General features: G+C 42.5%; 1 protein-coding gene across 1 annotated transcript in view; it reads right to left on the minus strand.

The window, feature by feature from the left end:
* Positions 1 to 931: 931 nt before the first annotated feature.
* LOC142772035 (uncharacterized) overlaps positions 932 to 20,930 on the minus strand; it is a 140,991-nt gene continuing 120,992 nt past the window's right edge. Inside the window, exons 4-5 of the mRNA XM_075874110.1 lie at positions 9,732 to 10,050; positions 932 to 9,668 (exon numbers count right to left, since the gene is read on the minus strand). Of these exons, the coding sequence (XP_075730225.1) occupies positions 9,766 to 10,050 (285 nt within the window). The 3' untranslated portion in view covers positions 932 to 9,668; positions 9,732 to 9,765. The remainder of the gene's footprint in view (positions 9,669 to 9,731; positions 10,051 to 20,930) is intronic.

Consider the following 20,930-nt stretch of genomic DNA (forward strand, 5'->3'; position numbering starts at 1 on the left):
GGAACTTCATATTTAAAATAGGTGAAAATGGTACAGTAAAGAAAATGCAAAATTTCTTGTGAACACACTTTCAAAATGAAAATGAACAATTTTGTTCCCGCATTGTACATCAGTCAGAAAGACTGAGATACATCTGATCAAAAATCAATGGGTCAGTGGACACTAACACACAAATAAAAAACAATCAAGTGCAAAGTCACAGCTATAAATATCTGTCTGATGCTTGCATAAGAGTTTCGCTCATAAGTAGCATTGATGATGCATCCTATTGATAGATCTGTCATGTTAGTACTGATAGTATGCTGATGGGTGAGGACTGTACATTAAATCTAGTGTAATTATATGAGATGGTACTCAACAAAAAATGACGCTAAAGTCAACACTTTGCCAAGGGGACCTCCACAAAGGTAAGCCTCCTTGGTGAAAAGCCGGCTGTAGAGACGTAGTACATTCAATAACTTCCCATCTCTTTCACCCTCCATCTTTCCCTACGTTCTTTTTGTTCGCGATCCACTGCACATGATTCTATTTTTATCACTGCAGCTTCTAGCAATGGTATCACATTTACCTATTTCATAGTAACACAGTGACAAGAAACAAAGGAGACCAAAAGCAGGACAGGTGAAAACCGAAGTAGAGATCTTGGGTGCTAGCCACCACTGACCATCTCGCGTTTCTTGTTAACCAGTGCCCCCTACACAGTGTTTTCAAAGGTGTAATTTAGGTCCATGCTGTGTACTTGCAACAGGTGGCGTTTGAGGTGGTGATTCCTCTTGAAGCCCTTGAAGCACTGTGGGCAGATGAACGGACAGTGGTCCGAATGAGTCACTTGGTGCAGCCGCATGTTGCCCCTCCAGATGGTTTTGTAAGGGCACCGAGAGCACTGGTACTCAACCGAGCCATCGTTTTTCTTCACAGGCATGAAATAGCTTGTCTGTTGATGGTCCCCTGAGAAAAAAAAGTGAGAAGAGTGATCTGCATTCAATGCAATATAAAGGCTTTTCGAATTTATGCTTCTGATGCCACACGCGAAAAAAAACCCATCTTTGCCACTCGGTCTTAGTAAGCACAACTCCTTTGCAATGAATGTCTACATGAAACTAATCAGAAATTGTAGATGGAACTGGAACTGTGAACTGATGTTCATAAATTATAAGCTAAAGAAAATTTTAAAGTGAATGAAGAAGCAGCTAGGCGCTACAGCTTTCACACTACATGCCAATAATGCCCATGGCAGTTCACCCACCATGTTCTTAATTATATAGGCATGTGTACAAAATTTTACACTGGGAGGATTAGGCCAGCACATCTCATTGCAATGGCAGCAGTCATGTAAAACATCCTTTTTGCTTGATGTTCCTAAGTACAGATGGTGATGAAGGATGGAAGGGCAGCGTGACATACAGGTTCCCTAAACTGTAGTAAGTTCTTTAAACACGCTGTACCTGTCGCGCCACGTGATGTGGCATGGTTGACAGACCTTTTCAAAACTAACATGACAATGACGATGAGGCACCTTTGATGAAGGTAGGTCCACCTTTCAAAATGTCAGTTAGTCTGCCTGAGACCCTTATTCTTGTTCAGACAATCTGCACGTTACTTTTTGCCTGATGGCATCACGTAGTATGTCAGCTGTTAGAAGTGGGTAGCTGACCAATATACATTCATATCTTACTTGAAGGCATCAAACTTGCCGAAACAAGAATCTTGCTATGTAATGAATGCCTAGTGACTCAGTCCTAAACCTAGCCCAGCTTTACCAAATACTAGGGTGAACACACTATGAGAAATGTAACAGAATGAATTTCAGTGCTCAGCCACAAAGCCCATATATCGAAAACAATGTACAGACATTACCGTGAATGTCAACAAACTAACATTATGCTGAAGTGAAACTGTTATTCATGATTCATTGAATGTACTCAAATCAAACAATTGCTTCATTCAGATGCAAACAAGTGCTTTAAAAATTCTTGCTGCTGATCTTTGAAGCACTCAGAGGTTAATTTCATAAACTAAAGAACACTTAACGGTCAAAAAAAGCTACAATCAAAACAGTGATATGCTTACAAAACACATTTCAACATTACAGCACATAGGTATTTCCATTACTAAATGCAAAAGTTCAAGCAATACTCAGGAACACAATTGTCGGTTCAAGCTTCGAGTCATGATAGCAGGAACAAAATGCACAGTAAGACACTTGAAACCATAGACTGTCAAGGGCACCTAAGAATGCACAAGTCTGTGCATGCAACATTGAAGCAGCACATTAGTAGAATATGCAGTTGAAGTGAAAATTGAGCCTACTACCGGTGTCATATAGACACTTTGAATCACTACCAAAGGCTATCCATATTGGCTTTTTTGGACTCTATGAGCAATGCCCACTTCTATACTGTGCAGAATAAGTTCAGTGTAGACGTCAGCCAAATCACAATCTTGTTGATCTCGGTCAGCCTTGATGATCACTAAAAGTGACCACCTAGCAGCACCTGATCTGGGCGGAGCTTCATCTAAATCAGCCTGGATCATAATCAAAACTGCCCACGTGAAGCCCTTTGGCTCTAGGCTACACTACGACTGCCACAGCTAGAAAAGAGTGCTTTTTAATGCACCAATGCTCCAAAAAAACGAGAAAAAAAAAACTGTTTCGTTCTTTCTCTAACGATAGCACGGACAGCTACGGCAAGACACTAAAGAGAAGTTCCATCAAAACAGACAGGCTGTATGAGTAATTTCTCACTGTTGCACTTCACACAAAACAGAATAATTAAGAGTATAGATTTATGACAATACATTCTCAGCTTCCTAATCACAGTAGACTTAAAAGCTATCGTGAGCACTTTTTACGCAGCATGTTCTGTTGAAATCCAAAAGTCCAGCACAATTGCATTTTTCCACATGCCGCATGAGTGTCACATTCATTTGCACATGTAGGTAGCACTATCCCATATGTTCCAAACACACAATGTATCCAAGGGCACACCTTTGATTTACCGGTGACTATCTGGACAGGTGCTCGGCTTCCTCACCACACCTTCTGTTGCCTATAGAGCCGATTTAATATAGCACAGAAGCTTCAAGTCAGATGTAGGTGATGAAACTGCAAGCTCTTTTTGTCGCCTTACATGCGGTTGAATTTTCCAATAAGTGGAACTTATCAAGGAGTGTCAAAAAAGCAAGACATATCTCGGTGTTGGCTGAATGATGGCTAGTGTCTGCTAGAGAAGCTTAACATTTTTTTTCTCATTAGCTTGGTACTAAAACCAAGCTAATGAAAATTTTTTTCTCAGTGCTTGGTACCAAAACTATAATATGATTGTGAGGCATGTTGTATTGATGGACTCCAAATTAACTTCGACAACTTGGGTCTTTTTTTAACAGTTGGCTTTTAACCTTACCAAGCAGCTCCATGTATCTGGCAGAGCCCATGGCTAAGCTTTGTGTGTATGATGTTGTTGGATGCTATCGCTAAACAATGCACAACAGCAGTGACCTTCTGTCCACACATCATTCTCAATACACCATCTTAATCTAGAATATCTGAACCTCCTGATCTTCTGTGCATAGACAGTATCACCAACTGACTAACAAACAATCAATGCAAACAGTTCCCTATTACTGCAGAAGCAATCAACAATATCAATGTGTGCTATCTGTATCAAGCAAACATCCATTATCAAAGCCAAATACAGTTAATAATTGGGATTGAAAGTGTTGTTTGGCAGCCTTAGAAGACAGTAGCACAAGAAAAAAAAAGCATAAAACTCTGAAAAAAATACATTGAATACTATGTGAAATACTGTTCCATATCAAAGTAATCATATTCTAAAATACCTCACGTGCTTGAACACCCTCAAATTTCAAGTCCTTATGAAATATGTACAGCATTGTCATTGCAAAGGTGGAAAGTAAATTCACAATAAAAAGTGTTGAAAGTATAAAAAGCAATCAAAGACAGAGTCAGCAATAACAATTTGTTGATGCTGCACAGTCTTCTGAAAAAATTAACTTGAAAGCTATTCCACTCTTCAGTGAAAAAAAAAAGTCACTGGCCATTGACAAAGCGAAGAATTCAAAGCAACGTTGATTGCCCTAAACACCTGAAAAGCAAATAGAAGAAAGTTATGACATTTCAAGTCAAAGCAGTCAAACAAAAAAAAACAGAAAAATGAAAGCAAAAAAGGTGTTGACAGTAATTTTCCTAAATTTCTACAAGTGTATCCATATATTGTGACTGATTTGTACTAATACAGAGAATGACATCATACAATCACTGTCTACACAGTAAAAAAAAAGAATTAACTAAAACCTTTATATAACAAAAATGAATGTAACAAATTATCAGTTATAAGAGTAATCAGAAATAGTCCTGCAATAAATACAGTCTTAGGAATGAACCTTTATAATAAAGTTTTGGATATAACAAACTTTTTTTCAAGATGCAGCTTTATTTTAATGAGGTTTCAGTGTACTGTCATTTTCTGAATTTCATAAAGTGCGATGCTCTGACTGGCTACCTTTGCAAAACAACTCAAAAAAAGTGTGATAGGACACTGCCCCATAGAAATTCACCTTTCAATGAACATCAATACTTTTTGCACCTAGTGAGCCTTCATAAATGATGAAAAGAATTTATGAATTGTATATACTACAACAGAGATGAGTTCAGAACGGCCAGAAGCAAGGTTTAACTGTAATATGGTGTGACGCTGTACAAGTCTTGTGCTTCAAAAATAGTTCTAGAAAAAAAATAGAATACCCTCTTAAGAAGAAAACAGAATTCTAATCTACTCCGCGCTCTTGAATGCGAGCTTTAAAGAGCTCAAGATTCATCTGCAGTGCACGACTGCAGATGAATCAATGAGTGCGATATCAGCACACAACGGAAACAAGATATCTGACACTGCAGCCTGGAAGACGATGTCTCGTCCCCTCAAAGGCTCAACTCACAGATGTTATTGCTGGGATATCACAAAAGCAGAACATGAAGGAAAGGAACGTACTCATTCAAAAAATATTGAATGCGCACAAAAGAACCCCAAGTCATAACTAATCAGAACCCTCACACTCCCGTTCTCTGTCACCAGAACATATCCGGACTGGATTGAAAAGATTTCCAAGCACTTGATTTAACTTAAGTATGGCCTAAACAGCATTGATAGAGCTCTAGTTTGTCCAAAATTTTCAATGTTCCCAGATCTTGGCTTGCCAGAGCTACAACAGCAGTAGTTGTGCTATTGCAGTTTGTTTAAGATATGTATGAAATAAAGAACACTAACTGATTCATTAACAAAAGCTTGTAGGACTTTGTCTAACTACTACACATCCAAACTTTTTTCGGTCAAGTACATGTTCTCAATGAAAAAAAACGATGACGGTACTGTGAGTTAATGATAATCTCCTTGTCAATGCTTAATAACAGCACAAAGTATAGCCTGTAAGCCACTGCATCAGCAGATTTCTGTCTTTGTGGCTAGGCTCAGGTGTCGCTACCAGCATTGCCAATCACAAATACGTCTCTTCAGTAACCTGTAATACAAAAACGGCAAGGAGTCTATGAATAATTAAAAATTCTTCAGTGAATGCTACAATTGTGTGGCTAATGGTCCGGAGACCTTATGTCAGTTTTTCGGTCTGCAGTCACAATTATTCTGACTTCCCTCACAAAATCCTTACATCTCCACTGACACCAAGGCAACCTTCAAGTTCCCAGACAGTGCAATCACATATGATCTAGAATGATCTGTGCTGTACCAGTAGTTAAGCTTTACGAGACTTATGCCTGTTTCATGTTTACAACTGCAAACCATCCTACTAGTCAGTCGTCCAAATGCACTTTGTTAAGTCTGACAAAAATTACTAGGCGCAAGAAAAAACGCAGCACACAAGACACACAAGGACACACAAGGGTCCCTTCAGTGTCTTTGTTTGCAACGTTTTTTTCTTTCTTTTTTTTTTCGCACTAAGCAATTCTCGTCAATACGCACCAACTAGGAACCTAAAAAGCCCTTTTAAGTCATATTTGTTGTGATGTCTGTCAGTGCCCACTTACCTGATCTCTCATGTACTAACCAGCAAGCAACATGTGAAAAGAGTCCCCTGCAAAAATACAGCGATACTTTTCCAGGGGAGTGTTCTTGACCTCTACACTCCATTTCGCACATCAGGTGCAAGGCTGTGCAGGCTAGCGAGACTTCTTACAGTAAGTTCATTCGCATCAAGAAATAGTTCAATGTTGCTACTAGCCAAGTTAATTTTTCCTTTTGTTTTTAGGCTCAGTATTAAATCATCACCTTTCGTAACTTACAAGTAAACAAACTCTATCATATGGTCGTTACTACATGGCTAGATCAGTTAGCATCTGTTTTTTTTTTTCATTTTTGGTATTTTGTTTTGCCCGTGGTTATGACACATCATGCGGAGGCTCGTACTCGACTGACAAAAGCATTCACAACGACAAGAGTTGACAATGAGACGCACAGAGTGGTTGGTTTAGCTAGCCGGACTTCTTGCACAGCTTCCACAACATTGCACCAGATGTGTGGAACCTAGTGTAAGGAGAGGCTTGCCCTTAGCAAGAGCAATGCACGCACATATAGATGACTCTCTTTTCACGCATACACACAAATGCAAAACGGAAAATGTACCATTGAGGATTCATTTTAACAACTAAATGGACACTAAGGTCAACCAATGCATCAGTTTAGATTGTTAAATTGTGCTCTGAGAACATATAAAGAGAATAAAATTTCAAAGTAACTTCACCACCTAAAAACTAACAGACGAGAAAATCAATGTAATAGTTTCATTTTTAAACTTCGTGCCTAAATCACCACAAGTGACGTCAGACATTTCAAAGTGTATTTTTTGTAATTTGGCAAACTTGGCTCAACGAAATTTTTAAATAGTACTTTGTATGCTCAGTCTATGGCCCCCCTCAGAGGATAATGTACTTAGTGTTTGCTGATTAGGAACTACTGTAGGACGTAGTAGGTGCTGTCAAAATTTACGAGATAATGGCGTTTGGCACAAGAAATTCAAGGTGGCAGTGCCACCCACACTTTATTTTTAAGCGTTTTCTCACTTACCCAGCATCTTCTCATACTTACTAAGTACAGCGATTCTGAAACTGAAAAAGTAGTTTTTGAATGCGAGAAATATTGTTTGTCTTCGGCGTGCCTTTAGGCCACAAGGACGCTTAGCCTTGCCCTCAACTAGAGAATTTAGACATACACAGGAGACAGAAAGCCCTCAAACATTGCACATGCATCTCGGAGCTACTTAGTTGAAGTTCAGTGGCGGGCATATGGCCCGTAACTCATTTGGGCAGTTCATGTGCAAGGTCACTGCGGTTTTTTTTCAGCAAGGTACCTGGCCAGTGCTAAACATTCTTGGAGCCCAAAGAGGGTCATTCATTTTAGAAAATGAAAAATTATTGCATATGCACATTATAACAGTCAAACTAGGCAATGTATTAATGAATACGCACAGGAGAAGAAACACTCCTAAAGGAGAAATGTAATAAGACCTGCCCACACATTACGTTGTTGTAAGTGTGAATCTCAGGTTCATGCAATTAAAGATAGTCATCAGAGAAGCGAACTTTCCTCTGCATGCAAAGATTTACAGGCTTCCTCTGAATAAACAAAGCATAAGCATGTCTGTGGCACTTCCCTTAATGTGCCGTGATAAAGCCGATCCAAGTAAACGCTTTTGTCTATGTACTGTTGCACTCAATACAATTTGCAATGACTGTTCACAGATAAAGTTTACAGGATGTGCTGCGTGAGAAGGAGCCGCAGAAAACTGCATTGCCGAGCCGCCTACTGTGTGGCAGTGTGGTGTCGACGTTACTGTATGGGTTCTCGGTGATTAGCAACAGCACGTTTATACAATGCGCCACTGCTGGATCTAATCTAGGAAGCCGTGGCCTATAAGCTCGACAACACAGTGCACGTCATGGTAGGCGGCACAGCAATGCAGTTTTCTGCCGCTCTGCCACGCGCTGCACATCCCACAAACTTTTGCTGTTGACAGTACAAGGTGTCACAACAGCGATGCTCCCAAGAAAGAAGTGGCAAAGGTGTTATCCTCCATAAGCACATACCCCCTGCTTTTTGTCACGTGTCGGAGGTCCACTCTGGCTGCCCAAGCAACTATTACTTTAAAGGCAAAGACAGTCTGCATTCCGGGGGGGGCAGCGCGTTTTGATCTGATAAAGCATGGAGTATGCATATTGCTGTAATGACAGTTCACTCTCCGTGTTTTATTTTAGACATTGACGCTGCTGCCATGGCTAGCCCTATCCACCTCACAATGAACCCGTTTGAACATACATAATAGCTAAAGAGTAAGTAAAGTGGCCATATTATTAAGCCTTGTGTTTTCTAGCAGTTGATGCTCTTTTGACTCGTCAGCGACCAGCCATTTCTGACACAGCAATTTGACTTTTTATCGAGCTCCCTCGTCATTTCACGTTCCCAGTTTTCATTGTTGCCGGTACATGAACACATGACAGCTACTACAGCAGTGATGAAAGTGACATTTTAATTTTTAGCGTAGATTCTGAAGCAGGTAAAATAGTGCTTTGAAGCGGCCTTGATTATTTTTAGAGCAGAAAAAGAGCTAGCATGAAGCTGCAATGGGCGTTTTCAGAGCAAATAGCAAAATACTCCTAGAGTTTAATGCATTCAAGCCTCATAAATATTAATATTATTAAACATATTCCCTGTACAATAACCACTGCAAATTTTAAGAATGGATGGTCTTTGCAGACCATCCAGACCGTTAGGTCATTTGCAGACCGTTAGGACATTGAACATGAAATAAGTTATGAAGCATAGAAACTTGAGCAAGTTCATATTCAGTTATGAAGTAAGTGTTTTTATATTTTGTGAAAGTCGTCACATTAAAATTTTGAAAAATCAAATAAGGAAAATGAATTAATGCTTAAAATGCTTCTTCTTGTTACATAAATGAGGTCAAAGCTAATTAAGTGCTTAATGTAAGTCACATATCAAAGTTGTCACAGCAGCAGCTAGTACGACTATAAAGTCTTGCATGCATTTCCGCAATATAGTCAGCTTGTAAGGTACAAATATACAACTATATCGGACATATATATATAAAAGGTGTGAGTACATGTAGCATTGTCAATACCGTACTATACAGCTACTATAAAAGCTGCATACTAACTGAAAATAAACAGCTTGTTTTGTTCTTGTTTAGGCTCACTGAATAACGTAGTTTAACTTCTTTGTTTTTAGTTTCCAGTTTCCCAATGCCATTGCGGAGCAGGTTTGGAGCAGTTACTAACAAATATTTCCCTTTGGAGCAGCATGGAGCTGCATGTATTTTTTGGAGAAGTTTGGAGCATCACTAACATCACTGCTATAGTTGGCTACAACTTAAGAAGCCGGCGGCAATTCCTTCTGAAAAGTGTATACACACAAGCCTGCAACAATGGGCGTGCACTCCAGACTGACGTCATGAGCCAGATGGCCGTTTGCCCCGCCTGCAGAGAACTTTACCAAGAGCAAGAGCTGGACAATTTCTTTAGTCGCTAAGATGATCCGCTGCCGCGCTTCGGTTCTCTGGGTGGGGCATTCCCTGCAGGCTTAACTTCTATCAGACTATAAGCATGTGGATGAATCTCCCAACACCTGCGCGGAGAAAGGACACAGTTAGGAAGGAGCATCGCGCTCCTTACTAACACCGAGCCTCACCTGCGCTCAATTTTCCCTAATACGTAAAGGCCTCCTAAGGTTTCTTTTTTTTTTCTTTGTTTGAATCACCAGAAAGAGATCTGCAAATCTTTGGTAACTTATAGTTCAAGGCTTTGGGTCTTGTAGCGACAGCACTCGTTGTGGACACTTTGGAGAGCAGCAGTAGATAGCTGGCTCGTGCCAATGCTGCTTGTGTAGGAGTCGATGTGAAACAAGAACTACTCGCAGTTGCTGCCCCAAACCAGTCTCCGCATAATCCATCTTTTTCGCCAAACCACTTTTTTGCCAAACCAGTCTCCGCATAATCCATCAGCAGAACCTGCACAAACAACCATAACAAAAGCTGGTACCAGTCATTTGAAAGACAGCCGTTTGCTTTCAATAAACATTTACTCTTGCCTGTGTAGACTGATTCTATTTTATTACAGCAACACTCCACTTCACTTACTGCTGTTTCCCACCCCTTGGTAACTGCTTACTTGTTCTAACTAAAACAACTCTAACTAAAACAACAAGTTGCCTTGTCTATTCATCATGTGGCTGACCCAGGTCAGTTTGTTTCATTCAATGTCAAGAAGACTGTCTGCTATCCTAGGGCTGCGCACTATTGAAGAGACGTATAACTTAGACACTATCTTAGATACTCTTTGGATATCTCGTACCTGTATATCTGATACATCTATATATCCAATGCATTTAATTATGTATAGTGTATCTTGTGATACAAAATACTGCCGTAGCAGAACCCCGAGCAGTAGCGTAACCAGGGGTGGAACATCGGGTTTAATTTTTCGGAACTTGATGATATTTCGGCTTCAAGGAACTGAAGTTCCCAAGTCCTGTTGTGTGTGCTGCAGGCGTTTGGCCTGATCCTGAGAAGACTGCCGCTGCGGCCGCTTTTCCAGCTCCGACAGACAAGAAAAGGCTTCGAAAATATCTTAGGCTCTGCGCATACTATCGCCGCTTTATTGAAAACTTCTCTAAGATTGCGGAGCCGCTCATCAGACTTACGCGTGACGACACCCCATTTCTGTGGACTGACGAACAAGCGACTGCCTTTGCAGAACTGCAACATTGATTGTCTTCCTCTCCTATACTTGGTCATTTCGATGAGGATGCTGACACAGAGGTGCGCACTGACGCAAGCAACATTGGTCTCGGAGCTATCTTGGTGCAAACACAAGATGGGACCGAAACATGTGATTGTCTACGCGAGCCGCATTCTATCACGTGCCGGAACCAACTATTCAACGTCAGAGAAGGAATGTCTTGCGGTAATATGGGCAATTACAAAGTTCAAGCCTTATCTCTATGGGCACCCAATTAAAGTTGTGACTGATCACCATGCTTTATGTTGGTTGGCTAACCTCCGAGACCCCTCTGGGCGATTAGTAGGATGGAGTCTGCGACTTCAGGAGTTCGATGTTACCGTCATATACAAGTCGGGTAGAAAGCATGAAGACGCCGACACGCTATCACGAGCACCTCTGGAATCCGATTATACAGCTGTAGAAGACGACAGTGCCTTCCTGGGGACTCTCAGTGGGGCAGACCTCCTCAGTAAGCAACGAGCGGACCCCGAGTTAAGGGCTATCATCGATCATTTAGAAGGCACCACTGCGTCTGTTCCTCGTCCACTTTCCTGTTCGTTGCCGTCATTTTGCTTACAACATGGCATATTATACAAGAAAAACACCCGTGTTGGCAGCAGATCTTATCTTCTGGTCGTTCCTCAAGACCTTCGTGATGACATCCTATTAGCCTGCCACGATGAGCCGACATCCGGCCATCTGGGATACTCACGGACGCTCGACTGGGTACGACAGCTATATTTCTGGCCAAAACTCGCAGCTTGTGTCAAACGCTACGTAAAAGGATGCTGGGAATGTCAGCGTCGCAAGTCACCACCTGTAAATCCTGCAGGCCTTTTACAATCCATCGACCCACCGCGTACGCCGTTAGACCAAGTTGGGATAGACCTCCTTGGACCATTTCCTTTGTCTCACTCCGGAAACAAGTGGATCATCGTCACAACTGATTACTTGATGCGTTACGCTGAGACAAAGCCAGTGCCACGCAGTACAGCATCTGAAGTCACCCAGTTTTTCATGCACCACATTGTGCTTCTTCACGGCGCCCTGTCATTCATCATCACTGATTGAGGGACAGTGTTTACGGCAAAGCTGTTGGACGACATCTTCAAGCTCAGTTACACGAACCTCCGCATGACAACCGCATACCACTTCCCAAGTAACAGCTTGACAGAAAGGCTAAACAAAACGCTGGCAGACAAGATTTCTATGTACGTGGATGTGCAGCATAAAACATAGGACGCGAGCCTGCCGTACAAAATGTTTGCGTACAACACCGCAACCCAGGAAACGACAAGGTTCGCACCCTTCCGCCTCGTTTACGGTCGAGACGTGCAAACCATGCTAGACGCAATGATTCCTTGTGACGTCAACCAGCATGAACTACTAACTCCTGATGTCAAGGATTACATTCAGCGTGCAGAGGAAGCATGTCAATTAGTTCGCATGCACATAAGATCGCAGCAATGTGAAGAAGCCCGAAGGTACAGTATTCACCATCGACAAGTAACGTATCAACCTGGCGACCAAGAGTGGGTTTGGACTCCTGCTGGATGGCGAGGTCTCAGCGAGAAACTCCTGAGCAAGTACTTCGGACCCTACAAAGTATTACGGCGGTTGAATGAGGTCAACTATGAAGTTATTCCAGACAGAGGCTTGGCAACGACCCAGCGCCACTAACCACGAACACAGATTGTGCATGTCGTCCATCTAAAACCTTATTTTACGCGGTGATATTTGCCTTATTGTGCCCGGGCAGCAAACATTTTCTATTTTTATGTTGTCCGTTGGGTCTCGAGCGAACTGTGATCTGTGTCAATGTTTTTTTTTTCCTTATGACCAGCCTCAGAAATTTTTTTTGTACCTGCATATGCCCTGTGCACTGTAAGTATCGTTTCTCCTTTTTTTTTCTTTATGGGCCCTGCTGTCCCCTTGAGTATGAGCATCGAGTTGATGCTTTAATGGGAGGGGGAATAATGCCACTAGAGTTGTGAGCTGGCAAGCCCTAGCGAGCTGAAAAGGGCAAAGAGAACAAAGAAGAGGTGTATGTCAGTGCTTTGCTGGAAGATACACGCTCATGTCTTTCTGCCCCGCTGTGCCTGTCTTGTCTCTACGGCTCTTGGTGAGTGACAATATTTTCCGGCCCCTAATGAGTGCTTACAAAAAATGCTGATTATGAAGCAGAGCTGGATCCTAAGGTGCGTAATGTGTACATTGAAGTTTCGGACTAGTATAAAATACGCACAGATGGGCAGACAAACAAACATACAGATATATGGAAGGACAAATGGACATATGCACGTACAGAGTACGGCTCATTTTAAACCTATATGTGTGCTATGAACGCTCTGTGTACGGTTTATGCAACACCTGTGTTTCGGCCCTACAGGAAGCTATGACAATGGCATCAACAGAAATCATGAGAGCCTAAGGAGCTTCGCTCCAATATGACCCGGTGACTGCATTCATGCACTGCTGTACTGCACTGCTCTCAAAGGTGCTTCAAGCGACACAACTAGTGCATAGACCGTGCTACTAAATAAGTTGTCGTGGCTTTAAGCACCAGATTCCAAGGGCGTCAGCATTTTTGATGGCTGCACATGGCAAGAAAATTTCATCGTCCCTCCTGAGAAGCGACAGGCTGATAGTCTGTGCTCCATTTCTTTCACACAAAGCACATTTAGGAGCGGTGTAGTCCAGTGGCACATGAGGGCAGAAGTGTTGCTTTATTGACAGGAAACTGTTTTATGCCAGTGTGCAATAAGACTTCTGTGACGTATTTCCATTACAGAAATGATGCACAAAAAAATGCACTTTATGATGTGGCAGAAAGAAGTTCCATCAATGAGCAGCGAACCCACAACCTCTCGGTCTGCGACAGCAGGCACCACGCACGCTATCTATAGCGCCATGGTCACCTGCTGAGAAGCTCCAAAAACATGCCTTTTAAACACATTCCTTTCACAGTGCTTTTGATCGGTGGGATGGTCTCACCCTCTTGGAGAAGTATGGTGAAGTAATGCATAATCACCATGGCCTCAGCAAATAGTTCCTGCAACATGCCACTGCCATTCGTGCATCCCATCCAGTGCTTTTACAACACAGTGCAAGATGGATACCTTAGGCCAAGCATCACTTCACTCATAGCATCCGTACATAATAAAGATAGCCCTGCAACGCGCACCAGTGCATGCTTGCCTTGAACCACGTTAACACTTCGTTCACCTCTTATGCTCGTTCCAAGTTAAATCGCAGCCAGGCTACGTGGAAGACAACACATGCATTGCATTTCCTCATAGTACGGTTATGTTTGACTCTTTAACAATCCTAACATTGAACTCTTCAACGGTTATAACGTTGAACTCTAGCCGTTATAATGTTTAACTGAGCATGACCACTGGATGGTGACCTTAGCCAAAGTTATGCATACAATCAGCGATGCTCTTCTGGCTGTCACACCGCTTTCTCTGGCTATGCTCTCACCGTTGACTACTACAGCTACCACAAGGATCTGTTCAATCATTGACAATGAACATCCGTCGTAAGGATGGAGATGTATCACCAGGCGTCAACGTCAGTGCATCCACGTTAAATGGGGCTATAGCTACCAAAAACACAAAAGACATTGTGCAAGCTTTTGTGTATCAATGTACAGTGAACACTGAATCTACTCTGAAAGTAGATCTTTTACTTTCGTATTGTGCGAATTTTAATGACGGAAGGATCAGTAATGTTTTTTTTTTTCATATCTTTAAAAACCAAAGAAATATCAACACGCGGCCCATACGTCGCCATAAAATATAGGATGAGTTATTTTAGAATGTCATCTACAACATGACAAAATGCACTCGATTTCTAAAGGGCCCCAACCACGTCTGATATTTTTTCAAACATTTTCAGTGAACATGCGCGTTATGTTCATAATGCCATCACAGATACAAAAGGATCCAGAGATGGCACAGCCATTGCCTGCAGTGTCAAGTCATATGCTTTTTTGGGATTCTCCGCTTCCTCCTGTTTTTATCTCCTCCTCTGTGAACTCCGAGCTGAAATATCAAGTTGCGCCTCGCCCTCCGGTTCACGGGATGCTCCCCTGTCTCTAAACACTCTCACTCTGCATTTCTACCTGCATAGCCACACCTGTTCCTGCACCCAAACGTTTATTAAAGTCAGTTAAACCCCTTTAACAAAAGCCCAGTGTTTTATTGGCCACTTGACTATGACATAAGAAAACATGGTGTCGGGAGTTAACCAGTTCTATTGTCAGCGCATAAGCCATGAAGAAGATTCCTGCACCAGCGAAATTCAACTCCTTGGGAAACGCTGCGGAACAATGGTGAGACTTCAAGCAGAGCTTCACGTTCTACCTCAAGGCAACTAACACAGCCAGAGCAGCATCTGACTGGGAAGTAGCCCTTCTTTTGATCATCTGAGGCTGTTCACTGCTTGATATATAGAACACTTTGGACTTTGGGGAATCAACTGCAGAAAGACCACTGCCAGAATTCAACTATGCTCATGTCTTCAGCCTTCTCGACGCACACTTTTTGCAGAAGCGCAACGAACTGCATTTGCGATAAGTCTTCAGCACTTGCATGCAATGGGTTGAAGAGCAATTCGACAGCTTGGTAACTGATATGAGGCTCAAAGTGGGTGACTATGAATTTGGAAACGAACAAAACAAAAATGATCCGCAACCAGATCGTCTGTGGCATCTACGACGAAAAGGCTCGTGCAGACATCCTCAAGTTAGATGATCCGACACTTGAGAAGGTTGGAAAGGTGTTTTGTGCCCATGAAGCATCAGCAATTCAAATGAAAGCACTTCAAAAGGGTACTTCAAAAAAAAAAACAAAAAAACACAGAGTCAGTGCATGCAGTAAGAAATTCGTCCATCGCTCGACAAGACTCTCGAGCGAGAGCATCACACCTTGTCTATTCTCGATGATGTTCTACCCGATCTTACAAAAGCCAAAATTTTCTCAAAACTGGGCTTGCGAGAGGGTTACTGGCAATGCTCATTTGATGACGAATCTAGTTTGCTGACTACTTTCCGAACTCTGAAAGGTCGTTACCAGTGGCTCCAACTGCGGTGGAGACTCACGGTAAGCACTGAAGTATTCCAAAAAACTTCAAGTGGCACTTGAAGGTTTGGCCGGTGTTCTCTTCATCGCAGATGACATTCTTCTCTTTTGAGTGGGCGAGAGTGAAAGATGCTCAAGTGGACCACCACAAGTAGTTAGAAAACATACTTTACAAATGCCGACTAATTGGCATTAGTCTCAACAAGGATAAAACACAACTTCGAACCTGAGGAGTCGTGGTCCTTAGTCGCGTACTGACCAATGAGGGACTCAAAGTTGATCCAAATAAGGTCAAGGCAATTCACCAGAATCCAAAGCTCATTGATCGCCAAGGAGTGCAGCGTTTCTGTGGTATGAACTACTTCTCTCAATTCATGCTCAAAATTTCATGTGTATTAGGCTATTGAGGAAACTCACCGTCAAAGATGCGCAATGGCACTGGGGGAAGTAGCAAGAAGAGGCATTGGAAAAGACAAAAAGTGTTCGTGACAAGAGCTCTAGTTCTAGCCTACTTCGATCCACACAAGCAGCAATGAATCCAGTGGGATGCCAGCGATCGTGTACTAGGAGCAGCTTTTCTTCAATATGGACAGCTAGTTTCCTTCGTCAGCAGAGAAATGACATCAACGGAAGTTCGTTTTGCACAAATAGAAAAGGAAATGCTGGCCACAGTCCTTTCCTTAAACAAGTTTCATAAGGATACATTTGGAAGAGGAGCGAAGATAATCAGTGATCATAAACCACTGCAAGTAATCCTGAAAAACGACTAGATCAATTTCCCAGATGGCATGATCCTTCAGACGCAAAGATACATCACAGTTGAACACAGACGAGGCAAAGAACATGTCTCGGCTAATACAATATCTCGTGCTTTTTTTTGCCAATGAAAGTGATGAGCAAGAAATTCAGAGTGCCAATGTTGCACACTACATCCCTGTGAGAAAGGAAACCTTGGAAAAGTTTACAGTTGTAACTGAATGAGATGACTCACAGCAAATGCTAAAGTCAATCATCCTGTCAGGCTGGCCACAAGACAAACGTGAACTGACGAAAGACATGCATGCGTACTTCACGTTCAGAGATGAGTTCACTGTTGAGGACAACCTGATTTTCAAGGAATTATGTCTTATCGTTCAGATGTCTTTGCGAGACTAAATGAAAGCGAAACTTCACTCATCGCATATGGGAATCGGAATCTGTTTACGACTTGCTTGCGAATACGTCTTCTGGACAGGGATGAATGCAAAATTCAAAAACTTCATCATGAGGTGTGAGATATGCCAAAACACGCACATGCTCGGCAAAGAGAAGCTCTCTATCAACTATTCATAGGAATGAGTCGGATGTGACATCTTCGAACTTAAGGGAAATCATTTTCTGGTTACAGTCTATAATTACAGCAACTTTTGGGAAGTGGACCAGCTGAAATCAGTGACATCAAGCCAAGTAATACTGAAACTAAAGTCAATTTTCAAGGTACGGCAAACAAAAAATCCTAGTAAGCCACAACGTACCACAATTCACCAGCAAATATTTCATGAAGTTCATGAACAGCTGGAATTTTGAACACAAAATGTCAAACCCTGGTTACCTGCATGCCAATGTAGTGGCTGAATCAGCCATCGAGACGACGAAAATGCTCCTAAAAAAAACAAATTAAGGCCACTCAGACTCACAAATGGCATTTCTTGATTACAGAAATACGCCATTGCAAGAACTGAATGCTAATGAGTTGCTATGCTAGACCGACTGTACCAACAGCTTCAGAGCTACTGAAACCCAAAACAGTCGAAGAAAACAGAAGGGGTGAAAAATCACGTACGACGACAGACAAGCGAACGATTTAACGAGCCTACGAGAAAGTCAGAATGTCACAGTTCGACCAACGAAAAGTGGAGCATGGGTAAAAGACGCAATAGTCAATAATGTTGACAAAAGGTCGCATGAAATTCAGACTAGGGACAGAATCTTGAGCATGAACCAAGTATTCATCAGGACAAGCCCTTCCCCAGAACAAAACTCTGAAATCAATCAGTCAACTAGAGCAGCAGATCAACCGAAGCAGATTGATACTTCTACTGGCACTAGAAGAACCATACAGCTTCCAACGAGGCTCGAAAATTTTATTGTCGGGATAACTGATTGTCTTCAAAAAGAGAAGGATATTATAAGAAGGATCCAGAGATGGTGCAGCCATCGCCAGCAATGTCAAGTCACACGCTCTTTCGGGATTCTCTGCTTCCTTATGTGTTAATCTCCTCCTCCTCTGCGAACTCCGAACTGAAATATTAAGTTGCGTGCTCCCCCGCCTCTGAACATTCACTCTGCATTCCTATCTCTATGTAGCTACACCTGTTCCTGTACTCAAACGCCTATAAAATTCCATTCATCCCCTTTAATGAAAGCCCAGTGTATTATTGGCAGTTTAAATAAAACTAACAAAACAGTCACAATCAACTATGCTGGACGTGACAGCGCTACGAGTTGTCGACGTGCCAATTCAAAGAAACAATCCCTCTTCCTCCCCAGGCCTTTTCTGCCACCATGTGACGTTGAAAAGTTGAATCTGATGAGCAGCGCATGCATGCTGCAATTGGTCGAGCAAAGGGTTAGTATGCAGGCCACACTCCTTGTTGGTTGATGTGTTGCCCACACGCGCCACCTCCCTGCAGCACACATTCTCCTAGCCACGCACGCCCGCATATGCTCCTGCATGCCACGCCAGAATGGGAGGGGGTGGAGTGATTCTTTAGGAAAAGACAGAAAAGTAAGAAAATCGGGTGTAGAGTGCACGATAACTGTCTAATGTGAGGACCCCTCTATTGAAACACTCGCAACGGAACAGGCACTGAGGGCAGTGACAGTTGAGAAAAGAAACTAAGGTGAAAGAGGAGAGATAGAAGAGGAGATAAAAAAATGGGAGGGTTAAAATTTAGGAGGAAAAACAAAAAAAAACTCGAGTGATGGAAAGAGAAACACTCAGAGAGTGGCGCTTGGCAGGAGGGCAAAGCAGCTTTGAGAGAAAATACCAGCAGAGGGTAGCGAAGGAAAAACAAAAGCAGCATTTTGATAATTAAAAGCGTCTAACTCTGCTATTATGGAACTGCTTTGAAAAATCCTCACAGCTCTGTGTTCATCATACATTAGTGCACAACTTCCTCCCCACCACAGAATTTTTACCTTTGGGTGGTTTAGGAGCCCTTTCACATGAAAATTGAAATTTTTGCATAACTGACATTATTTAAAGGCACTAATTAGGGCAAAGTTCAAAAAATATTTGTTTTGTTCTTTGCAATTTGGGAACGGTGTCCCTTTGCACATATTTTTCACATTCATGCTTTTCTTGAAGAACGTTTTTGTGGCTGAAAAGCACTTTTTTAAAGCAAGTAGTGAGTTTTTTAAGTCGCGAGTTTTTTAAGCATGTAGCGCAGAAAACAATCTACTAAAGTCAAAATGCTTGTCTAGAGTCAACTGTGCATAGTAAATCGTCAGGTAACTTCTATAAAACCATCCAGAGACAATGTGTGCTTTTATATCTGCTCTTTATCATCAAAGCACATCATATCGAACAACTTTATCTCCTAGCTTAATTACACCTTGTGTTTGTCGTGCTTGTCTGTAACTTTAGATTCTGAGGGCAAAGAAGGTCTTCAGCAAGCAAGCATTTCGTGGCAACCAATACAGTTCTTTTGTAAATGTGAATAAATGTCAGTGATGTACTGAGGCGCTGAACACTCAACCATCAAGCTCTTCATCAGTGAACCTCTCAGCCTTTTTGGCGTCCTTCAAGGCGAATCATGCCCAAGGTGACAATGGGTATGCTCTAATGGACATGACAATCATTTGTGATGCAATTAGACCGAATAGCACATGTGAACTGCCTGGTGCAAGTGCAGAGTTAATAGGAATTGCATCACAAAGTCTTTGTTTAGGTTCAAAGTGTTAAGATTTGGAACATCAGATATTGTTCTTGCATTTAATGATGGTGTTATCACACAATCCAAAGTTATAAAACAGTTAGGATTGAAGCCTGACCGAACGAGTGAATCTGCTAGAAAACGTTTACCACACTCAATACATTGCGCATAAAGCTGCATGACAGCTTACAAATGAAGCAAGACAAGCAATACGAAAGCAACACGGCCGTGTCATCAGGCATTCAGAACCATGGAGCTTCTTCACCTCAGGTCTCACTACCGTAAGGTCCTTGATGAAGACGTGGAAAACCCACGCACAAAAGGCACACAAAAAGATGCCGCCATCTCGGCATCTTCTTCGGAGCTATCCTCGACACTCGTCCAGTCAAAAATAAACCACCGCCTCCACAGGAGCACCAGCCGCAAAGCAAACCACTTGCGTGGGAGAGGGAGAGCAGCTTTCTGCCAAGCAAGGAAATCGGACAAGGAAACCACTTTGTCCTCCTCGTCTTGGAACACTCAACACCTCCCTTCACCCACACCCTCCCCCTCCCCCATCTTTGTGGATCATTCATTCATTCACTTCACTACCACTTATCCTTGAAAACGCTCATTTCAACTGTCCCTGCAGCTTCTACTGTGACAAAGTGGGTGAGCCTTTGGCGCAACCCTGCGCCGTTCCTTGCCCGTGAGGGAACCAACCACAACGTTTTGCCCGATCAGACACGTGCTCCAACCCATCGAGAGGTGTCATATTCCATCCAGTCGGGAAAAAGGTGAACTTCCTGGCAGTCTTGATTGATGCCATCACCGGATATCTCTCACGATTTCCCGATGGGTTCGAATGAACCATTGGCGAGAGCTCGTTGCCATTGACACTCAGCTCGCCTCGCCTCTGGCCCGGCCCCGCTGCTTCATGTTGGGACCATCTGCAAGGTGCGAGTAAAGTGCAAGCGAATCGCAACCACCACTCACGTGAGCATGGTATTGGTCGTCGACTCATATGCTGTTGCATAGAAATGGGGGATGTTAATGTGGGCAAAGCATTTTCTGTATTAACGGTCAGCTTTAGCATTGCTTCTGTTTGCTGCAGATAATGAAGTGTAC

This window comes from Rhipicephalus microplus, chromosome 9, assembly GCF_043290135.1.
Source record: "Rhipicephalus microplus isolate Deutch F79 chromosome 9, USDA_Rmic, whole genome shotgun sequence".
Classification (NCBI taxonomy): domain Eukaryota; kingdom Metazoa; phylum Arthropoda; class Arachnida; order Ixodida; family Ixodidae; genus Rhipicephalus; species Rhipicephalus microplus.